We start from the raw sequence: 10500 nt of genomic DNA, 5'->3' as shown, positions 1-10500 counted from the left end.
CAGGAGGTGAGGCCTCATATAACACAGTAAATTCATCAGGCTTAAGCCATGTTTGTCAGGCCAATCACATCAAGATTATGATCAGTGATTAGTTCATTGACTATAACTGCCTTTGAAGTAAGGGATCTAACATTAAGTAGCCCTATTTTGAGACTTCAGAGGGGGAGAAGTCCATCAGGGTCCAAGCTGAGCCATGTAGAGAGGGAGGGAGAGCACCGCAGAGGAATGTGAATGAGAGACTATACAGTAGTCTGCCTTTCCTGCTTTAGATGTGCCACTTGATGATAATGCAATGGGACACTCCGGGCAATTTAAACATTCATGCATTGTCCAGTCAGGGCACTCTGGGTTGCTCTGTAATAAAGAAGATCTGACAGGCCTGAACAGGAAGGCCACGGAGCCTCTCTATCTCAAAAAGCTCTGTGTGGCTCGCCCAGATAAAATACAAGGTATTTCACAGGGCTGAATGGGAAAATAATCACCTTATTTGTTTACAGTAACATAGCCACTGTGGTATAAATTTGATTATTTCTGTAATTAGAAGATTTTAGGTTGCTTATGTGCTATTGAATGATTATGGCCAATCAGAAGACACACTATTGGTTTTATGAGTATACTGTACAGTGAGTGCTTCTGTATGTCTCTTGTCTGTGGCTGTTAGCTGCACGGCTGAACTGTTTGCTCTCAAGCAGTAAAAATCAGGGAAAGCCCATGCATATCCTTGCTGCTCTGTGTGTGTGTGCGTTTGGTTTTACTTTCCTTGTGGGAACCATAAGTCCTTTTGTGGGGACCAAATGTCCTTTTGTGGGATCCAAATGTACTTTTGTGGGGACCAAATGTCCTCACAAAGATAGTCAAACAAATAAAACATTCTCAATTTCACCATTCCCCAAAAGGAAAAAGGAAATTTTAGGCTTCAGGGTTAGTTTTAGGGTTAGGTTTAGGGTTAGTTTTAGGGTTAGGTTTAGGTTTACGGTTAGGGTCTGGATAGGGTTAGGGAAAATACGATTTCGAATGGGAATTCATTAATTTAGTATCCACAAGGATACTAGGATACTGTGTGTGTGTGTGTGTCAGAGTGTGATTTTATTAGACAGCACTCAAAGCTGGTGACTCATTTGACACACACCTCTCGTAGAAGATCATTTTACAAAGTGCAGTGTAAAGAAGTTATGAAATATTCCACGCTAGCTTCACCCTCGTGTGGACGCTAGCAAGCAAGCTAGGTAGTTCTAGATATCAACATCCAATCCAGTAGGGGCTGGAAGCTATAGTGAGCTTCGATTGGTCAAGCGCGTCATGATTTAGTGGAGTATTTGCATTAAGTTCAGCTTTCCCCAACTTTGGTCCCACCCTGTTCACATCCCTCACCCATGCTCGCATCGCCCAACGGTCACCCTCCCACTTCGCTTCTCTTCCATTGGAAATATATGGCTTTCCGTAGTTACATTGCCCACATCGTCTTCAGTTAAGAGGCACTGTTAACTTCTCCGATACGGATTGAATAGAGCCCCAAGCTTGGATTGAAATGTTTCGTCCAACTATCATGTGGTGTGATATTCCCAGACAACCCACTGGGCACTCACTGGTTGAATCAAAAAACAATGTTGTTTACAATGTAAACAATGCGTGTTGTCAGCCGCTGTAAACAATGTTGTTTACAATTACATTTGAAACGTGAAACCAACGTGGATTAGTCGTTGAGTTGACGTCTGTGCCCAGTGGGAAGTGCCCTTTCCATAATGTGATTAGATCCCACAACAATGCTTTATCATGACAAACAACATTAAACTAGAGGTAACTGGTTCTAGGCTCTACAGGGGGCGGTAGACACAGACTCACTTGTCTTGTTTACTCCGCCGTCTGGCTTCACCCTGATCGAGTTACAGTGCTCCTGCTGTATCCCATATTGTGTCAGATCGATCTGGGCTCTGTTGGCTAGAGGCAACCTGTCTGAACTGGGTAGAGGGTGAGACAGGTGCCCTAAAGTCCAATTGTCTTTACTGATAATAAAATGTGATTGATGTTGGTTTGTCCTGAGCTAGGATATGTATGGGTGGTTCCCGATACAGCCTTTGGCTTTAGCAGTCATTTAGTTGACTTTATTTACTGTGCAGATGTACAATCACATCACACTTTGTGCACTTTTAACTGCTCTCTGTAGAGATGACAAAGAGACTGAGACATACTGTATATTTAGAACATGTGGCTTGATTTTTATTATTTTGTCAGGCTTGCAACCAAGCAACTGAAAATAACAATATAGAACATGAGTATCACCAAGTAAACAAGTCTGAGCTTCAGCATACAGCCTTCTCCATCCATCCACTCCAGTCATCTGCAGTGCTGCTAGATATTCTCTCCATCTAGTTTGACCTCTGATGCTGCACACAGCATGTTGGGCACCTAAACTGTTATTTACTGTACTGTTATCCCCCTGCATCTGCACACCTGCCCGACCTGTACTCACCTATCACTCTCATTGCACAAAAGAGTAGTATAGATATTCAAAGTTTAGACGGTGCTGAAGAGGATAACGTCAGAAGCAGAGTCTTAAGACGGTGAGAATCAATTTATGCAGGAGTCAACTTCCTGATGTTAATGGTCAGGCAGGCAGGCATTAAACAGATGCACGCTGGTCCTGAGGTGGCCTGGGTCTTGGTGGATCTCGTGGGAGGTGGGCAGGTCACATAGGGTAGAACTGTGAGGCTGCCTCTGATGACTGGATCTCCACCTGGGCCATCTTGAACTGGGTGCACTGCAGCCACTTGCGCAGGGCAAAGGGCAGGGCCCCGGCTGCCTGGCCTTGCAGACACTGGTGGTTCACCCTGTTCTGGATAGCCTGCAGTCGCAGCTGGAGCCCTGCAGACAGATGCTGCATGGGACAGGGGGAGTTTTTTCACTGGATGTTCTGAAAACCCAAGCATCTATATCCATATAAGAACATAATACAAATCATATTTGAATTGCAATTTAATTCTTACCTTTAGGTTGGATTGAATCATGGGCAACCACATAGGTATTAACTGATGGAGAGAAGATGGAGAGAAGAGGGGAATTTTTTGTTGAAATAGAAAGCAACATGAAGTGTAAAATCAAGTGTTTAGGAAAAATGTACCTTCACGAAGATAGTGGAGTTGCATTCTTGTAGAGCCTCCATCAGGCTAATGACATGTAGACACACCATCTCCACCATCTTGGAAAGTTGAAGAGAACACATTTTTATTACTGCAAGGGATCATAACTTGATTTATGATTACCCCCCCACCCAAATATGAAACAAAATGTATGGTAGAAAAGCAGTCTCAGGCCGGGATTCAATCCGACCGCAGGTTTGAACAATGCGCCATTTAAAGATGATTTCCAATAGAGCCAGCATTGACTGAGAATATGGTCTCTGTGAACGCAGGAACATTTCCTTGAAAACCTGCATTGTGGATAAAGCGCGATCAGATTGAATCTCAGTCTTACAAAACATCAATGTCCTGTCAGACATAACAACGATATGTTGGTGAGTTAACCAATTCCTCTGTCACATTCACAACAGTCAGAGGAGTAGTTCACATTTAACTGTTGCACGTCTCCAAGCACATCCTCTTTCCAGCCCACCCCCTCTTGAAGCTGATGGAGAGATAAGCATGTGGATCTTCCTTACCACTTTGTTATGGGCCATGAGCTGCAAGATGCTGGGTGTGACGCGGCTCCAGAACTCCAGGCCCGTCAGTATGGCATTGGAAGAGAACTCTGTCTGGTTCTGGTTTTGCAGGGCCGAGGCGGCCGCCGCCTGCTCACAGTAGATGGTCCACAGCTGGGCAAACATGAAGGCATGGAACAGGGAGCACATGTGCAGCACTGACGTCTGCAGACAGAGATGGCGAGGAAGAGAGAGGTTAGTGACACTTTGGTTTTCATGTGAAATCTTCATAGGTTTCCGTAGCAGTTCCTTCAACATTTATGCATATAGCACTTAGACATTTTCCTGACCTTGGATTGCTCAGGGAAGCCGATGAGAATGATGATGAGGTGGTCAGCGATGTGTGAGCCAGCGTCCAGGGGGATGGGCATACAGGAGGTGGAGCCCTGGTACAGGGCATAGTGGGTCAGGGAGCCCAGGAGCAGCCAGGACAGCTGGCGGATGTGGGACACACACTCGATGAACTCCTTAGGTCTGAGGAGGAGACAAAGGTTAAACGCTTGTTGAGCAAAAATTACAGTGTTATTAGAGTCACCATTCATTCTAATGCCTGATAAAAGTAATTCTGGTAATAGAATGTCTTCATGATTACAGACAGTGAGATCACTGAAAGTAACATCAGTGCTGTGACTGTCGGTGCCTCTCACCCCTGCTGCATGGTGGATGGGGGATGGTAGAGCCAGGGAAGATAACGGATCACTGCCTTATTGTCACGGTGATTGCCTTTGCTGATCTCCATGGCAGCCACCTGTGCCAGGCCCACTTTCAGGTTTCCTCCAAACGTGTCCTCGTGCAGCGGCTGACAACACGCTTTCATATGGTTCTGGACAGAGTCGCTTTTTTATTTTACCTTTATTTAACCAGGCAAGTCAGTTAAGAACACATTCTTATTTTCATGGTTCTGGACAGAACTGTCACATGATCACATTTGACTACAGCTCGGGGTTTGAACCCTTCCAGTTACTTCCCTGATCACTTGATCAGGAGAAACTCAGGACCCTCCACATGACAAGATGGTTAGAGATGAGACTTATCCACCCATCTTACATGAGTTAAGGCAGAGTAAGGAGGAAACTCACTTTCAGTTTGGTCAGTGTGTGCATGTCCGCTATGAAGTCAAGAAGCTCACTGATGTATTGCCTCATGCATTCCATTGCTGCTGTCGTGCACTGAGAAAGACAGAGAATAGTGCAACAATCAAACAACCCATATGTTTATTTCAATAGGTCATCATAAAGGAACACAGATAACCAATGTACTGTATTATATACTGTCTTACCCCTGGAAGTGATGAGATCATGTGCTTTGAGAGAATAGTAGACTCTGCTAGCCTCGTACCAATATCTGAACAAACAAACTGACAACATCCACACATAGTTAACATAAAGACATTTGTAAAGTTATCTTTGGTACTTTTGGGTTGAAATCCTTTCCACAAGTAGTTCTGATTGTACTATTGTTTACCTGGACCAGCAGTAGCAGGTTAGTATCGGGTAGAGGAGACTTGAACTTCAGAGCCTGTAGAAGCTCCAGCACCACAATACGAGACATATAGAACTTATCTCTCTCCTGTGAAAACACAAAATAGCTCAGGATGAGGACAAATGAGGATAGTGGAAAGAGAATATCGAAAATAACTGTGTACAAATGTTGGAATGATTTTAGAGGAACCAAGTGAGATAGGCATACTGGGGAAAAAGGTTTGCCTGGTGGATGTTTTCTCTAAGCTGTCTTATTTCATATTTCAGGGCTGTGAACCGTTTCTCTCTCCCTCTCCAGCGCTGCCTGTGTGTATGTGTACTGGAGAATAAAGGTTGTCTGTGGTCTGAATAGAGACAGAGGATCTGATTAGCATGGCACCCAGTCCAGATCTCCGCTCTCCCAGGGTCCCAGTTCAGATGAGGCTGTCAGCCTGGAGAGCCACTGCCCTCAATACAAAGCCCTGCTACATCTCTCTCTCTTTTCAACCAAAGAAATCATTCCCTTCTCATCAGCATGAAACCAAAATATATCGAGTATAGTTGATTTGGGGTCATATTTGTTCAAATGTTCTATGCGTAGTGCAGTAGTGATAAACATAACTTCCCAAACATCCGTACATCTACAATAACCCAAGCACTGAAAAATCCTCCTTAAACGTCTGTTTGAGACAGCTCACCTCATAAGACTTACTGCACAGGAAACATTTAAATAGACGTAATCAGTCATATTGACTCGTGTTTTGAGAAACGGATGTTATATAGCGGGGATTAACCAGGCTGGAGGAAATCAATAGAGCTGGAGACATAAAGCATGGTGCTGTGACAGCAGTGGTGTGGTAAGGATCCATCTGTCCTGCAGCAGGAGACAGCCCAGGACACATACATCCTCAGCCCAGAGCCCCAACTAACCATGTAAATCAATACTGGCTGATTGTTTACTTAACTATCTGTGACACACAGCCACCTTCCTGTCTAGCAGGAGTGGCTGGGGATAAGTATTATCACCAAGAACTACAATATACAGAGGTCTGCAGACATAGATTCATGTTTAACAATGCGGGACAAAGTCATATTTCCGTATCCCTTTTCAAATTGGGCCTTTCACATTAGAGGTCGACCGATTATGATTTTTCAACGCCAATACTAATACCGAATATTGGAGGACCAAAAAAAGCCGACACCAATTAATCGGACGATTTAAAAATGTTTTTGTAATAATGACAATTACAACAATACTGAATGAACACTTGTTTTAACTTAATATAATACATCAATAAAATAATTTAGCCTCAAATAAATAATGAAACATGAAACAAATAATTCAAAAACAAAGTGTTGGAGAAGAAAGTAAAAGTGCAATATGTGCCATGTAAGAAAGCTAACGTTTTAGTTCCTTGCTCAGAACATGAGAACATATGAAAGCTGGTGGTTCCTTTCAACATGAGTCTTCAATATTCCCAGGTAAGAAGTTTTAGGTTGAGGTTATTATTGGAATTATAGGACTATTTCTCTCTATACCATTTGTATTTCATATACCTTTGACTATTGGATGTTCTTATAGGCACTTTAGTATTGCCAGTGTAACAGTATAGCTTCCGTCCCTCTCCTCGCCTCTACCTGGGCTCGAACCAGGAACACATCGACAACAGCCACCCTCGAAGCAGCGTTACCCATCACTCAACAAAATCCACAGCCCATGCAGAGCAAGGGGAACAACTACTCCAAGTCTCAGAGCGAGTGACATTTGAAACGCTATTAGCACGCACCCCGCTAACTAGCTAGCCATTTCACATCGGTTACACCAGCCTAATCTCGGGAGTTGATAGGCTTGAAGTCATAAACAGCGCAATGCTTGAAGCACAGCCAAGAGATGCTGGCAAACACACAAAAGTGCTGTTTGAATGAATGCTTACGAGCCTGCTGCTGCCTACCACCGCTCAGTCAAGACTGCTCTATCAAATCATAGACTCAATTATAACATAGTAACACACAAAAATACGAGCCTTAGGTCATTAATATGGTCGAATCCGGAAACAATCATCTCGAAAATCAAACATGTATTCTTTCAGTGAAATACGGAACCGTTCTGTATTTTATCTAACGGGTGGCATCCATAAGTCTAAATATTCCTGTTACATTGTACAACCTTCAATGTTATGTCATAATTACGTAAAATTCTGGCAAATTAGTTCGCAACGAGCCAGGCGGCCCAAACTGTTGCATATACACAAATATAATATATAATATACACATATCATATTTACTCTTGCGTGCAATGAACGCAAGAAAAGTGACACAATTTCACCTGGATAATATTGCCTGCTAACCTGGATTTATTTAGCAGCTCACAGATTACTGCACCTGTACATAGCCCACCTATAATTTAGCCCAAACAACTACCTCTTTCCCTACTGTATTTATTTTATTTTATTTATTTATTTTGCTCCTTTGCACCCCATTATTTTTTATTTCTACTTTGCACATTCTTCCACTGCAAATCTACCATTCCAGTGTTTTACTTGCTATATTGTATTTACTTTGCCACCATGGCCTTTTTTGCCTTTACCTCCCTTATCTCACCTCATTTGCTCACATCGTATATAGACCTGTTTCTACTGTATTATTGACTGTATGTTTGTTTTACTTCATGTGTAACTCTGTCGTTGTATGTGTCGAACTGCTTTGCTTTATCTTGGCCAGGTCGCAAACTTGTTCTCAGCTTGCCTACCTGGTTAAATAAAGGTGAAATAAATTAATTAAATAACAAAATGTAGCTAAATATGCAGGTTTAAAAATATATACTTCTGTGTATTGATTTTAATAAAGCCATTGATGTTTATGGTTAGGTACAGTCGTGCCAACTATTGTGCTTTTTTCGCAAATGCGCTTTTGTTAAATCCTCCCCCGTTTAGCGAAGTTGGCTGTCTTTGTTAGGAAGAAATATTCTTCACACAGTTTGCAACGAGCCAGGCGGCCCAAACTGCTGCATATACGCTGACTCTGTTGCAAGAGAAGTGACACCATTTCCCTAGTTAAAAGAAATTAATGTTAGCAGGCAATATTAACTAAATATGCAGGTTTAAAAATATATACTTGTGTATTGATTTTAAGAAAGGCATTGATGTTTATGGTTAGGTACACGTTGGAGCAATGACAGTCCTTTTTCGCGAATGCACATCGATTATATGCAGCGCAGGACACGCTAGATAAACTTGTAATATCAACCATGTGTAGTTAACTAGTGATTGTGATTGATTGATTGTTTTTTATAAGATAAGTTTAATGCTAGCTAGCAACTTACCTTGGCTTCTTACTGCATTCGCGTAACAGGCAGTCTCCTCGTGGAGTGCAATGTAAGGCAGGTGATTAGAGCGTTGGACTAGTTAACTGTAAGGTTGCAAGATTGAATCCCCGAGCTGACAAGGTAAAAATATGTCGTTCTGCCCCTGAAAAAGGCAGTTAACCCACTGTTCCTAGGCCGTCAGTGAAAATAAGAATGAGTTCTTAACTGACTTGCCTAGTTAAATAAAGGTGTAAAAAAAATATACAGATTTCCAGTTGTTATGAAAATTGAAATCGGCCCTAATTAATCGGCCATAGCGATTAATCGGTCGACCTCTATTTCACATGAGATCATTGCAATGCTAACAGTGTTATTTCAATTTTTTTACAAACAAACATAAACAAATATGCTAGCAAATGTAAGCAAAACTATACATATCTACCTTGTTGAAGGCTTTGTAACAGAGGCCACACAGCTCCACCAGGTAAGAGAGGCTGAACACTCCATACTGCATGACAAAGCTCAGCAGTTTGGAGAAGGGCTCCAGTAAGCTCTGGGGAAGGGGAGAAAAAGAGACAGTAACAGCTGGGTCCTGCCTGCTGGTGGGAGGCCAAGGGGATTTTAACACAACAGGGATTTTGTAGGACTTATACGTTCACTCATGCAAATGTGACTAAACTGAATGCTATCAGGTGTAAATCCTTTGATTTAAAGAGTCAGAATGTAACCAGTCATATAACCTGCTCAGGCCCATATCAGAGAAGGGCTGGGATAGTGTGCTATATGACACTCGATTGAAGACTGTGCTCACCATTTGGTTAGTAGGCCTAATGCATCCTGTAGCACAATCTCCAAAAAGTTATGTGACACTGTAAAGTCCATGGAGAATAAGAGCACCTCATCCCAGCTGCCCACTGCACTGAGGATAGGAAACACTGTCACCACCGATAAATCCACGATAAATGAGAATTTCAATAAGCATTTTTCTACGGCTGGCCATGCTTTCCACCTGGCTACCCCTAACCTGGTCGACAGCCCTGCAACCCCCACAGCAACTTGCCCAAGCCTCCCCATTTCTCCAAATCCAGATAGCCGATGTTCTGAAAGACCTGCAAAATATGGAACCCTACAAATCAGCTGGGCTAGACAATCTGGACTCTCTCATTCTAAAATTATCAGTCGAAATTGTTGCAACCTCTATTACTAGCCTGTTCAACCTCTCTTTCGTATCGTCTGAGATCCCCAAAGATTGGAAAGCTGCCACGGTCATCTCCATCTTCAAAGGAGGAGACGCTCTAGACCCAAACTGCGACAGACCCATATCTATCCTACCCTGCCTTTCTAAAGTCTTTGAAAGGCAAGTTAACAAACAGATCACCGACCATTTTGAATCCCACCGTATCTTCTCCGCTATGCAATCTGGTTTCCGAGCTGGTCATGGGTGCACCTCAGCCACGCTAAAGGTCCTAAACGATATCATAACCTCCATCAATAAGAGACAATACTGTGCAGCTGTATTCATCGGCCTGGCCAAGGCTTTCGACTCTGTCAATCACCACATTCTTATCGGCAGACTCAACATCCTTGGTTTCTCAAATGAATGCCTCACCTGGTTCACCAACTACTTCTCAGACAGACTTCAGTGTGTCAAATCGGAGGGCCTGTTGTCCAGACCTTTTGCAGTCTCTATGGGGGTGCCACAGGGTTAAATTCTCGGGCCAACTTTCTCTGTAAACATCAATTATGTCGTTTTTGCTGCTGGTGATTCTCTGATCCACCTCTATGCAGACGACACCATTCTGCATACATCTGGCCCTTCTTTGGACACTGTGTTAACTAATCTCCAGGTGAGCTTCAATGCCATACAACTCTCCTTCCGTGGCCTCCAACTGCTCACTTCTTCAGGATAGGGGGCAGCATTTTCACTTTTGGATGAATAGCATGCCCAAATTCAACTGCCTGCTACTCATCCCCAGAATATAAGATATGCATATTATTAGTAGATATGGATAGAAAACACTCTGGAGTTTCTAAAACGGTTT

General features: G+C 42.9%; 1 protein-coding gene across 1 annotated transcript in view; it reads right to left on the bottom strand.

Moving 5' to 3' along the window:
• Positions 1-2191: 2191 nt before the first annotated feature.
• The window catches only part of LOC115146185 (protein unc-79 homolog), a 50110-nt gene continuing 41801 nt past the window's right edge, over positions 2192-10500 (bottom strand). Inside the window, exons 42-51 of the mRNA XM_029688102.2 lie at positions 8901-9011; positions 5159-5263; positions 4974-5051; positions 4774-4863; positions 4342-4517; positions 3985-4168; positions 3656-3859; positions 3119-3196; positions 2985-3026; positions 2192-2875 (exon numbers count right to left, since the gene is read on the bottom strand). Of these exons, the coding sequence (XP_029543962.2) occupies positions 2687-2875; positions 2985-3026; positions 3119-3196; positions 3656-3859; positions 3985-4168; positions 4342-4517; positions 4774-4863; positions 4974-5051; positions 5159-5263; positions 8901-9011 (1257 nt within the window). The 3' untranslated portion in view covers positions 2192-2686. The remainder of the gene's footprint in view (positions 2876-2984; positions 3027-3118; positions 3197-3655; positions 3860-3984; positions 4169-4341; positions 4518-4773; positions 4864-4973; positions 5052-5158; positions 5264-8900; positions 9012-10500) is intronic.

The sequence above is a fragment of the Oncorhynchus nerka genome, linkage group LG18 (genome assembly GCF_034236695.1).
Source record: "Oncorhynchus nerka isolate Pitt River linkage group LG18, Oner_Uvic_2.0, whole genome shotgun sequence".
In the NCBI taxonomy this organism is placed as follows: Eukaryota; Metazoa; Chordata; class Actinopteri; order Salmoniformes; family Salmonidae; genus Oncorhynchus; species Oncorhynchus nerka.
Note: the sequence above shows the minus strand (reverse complement) of the source record. Positions and strands in the feature narration are given on the sequence as shown.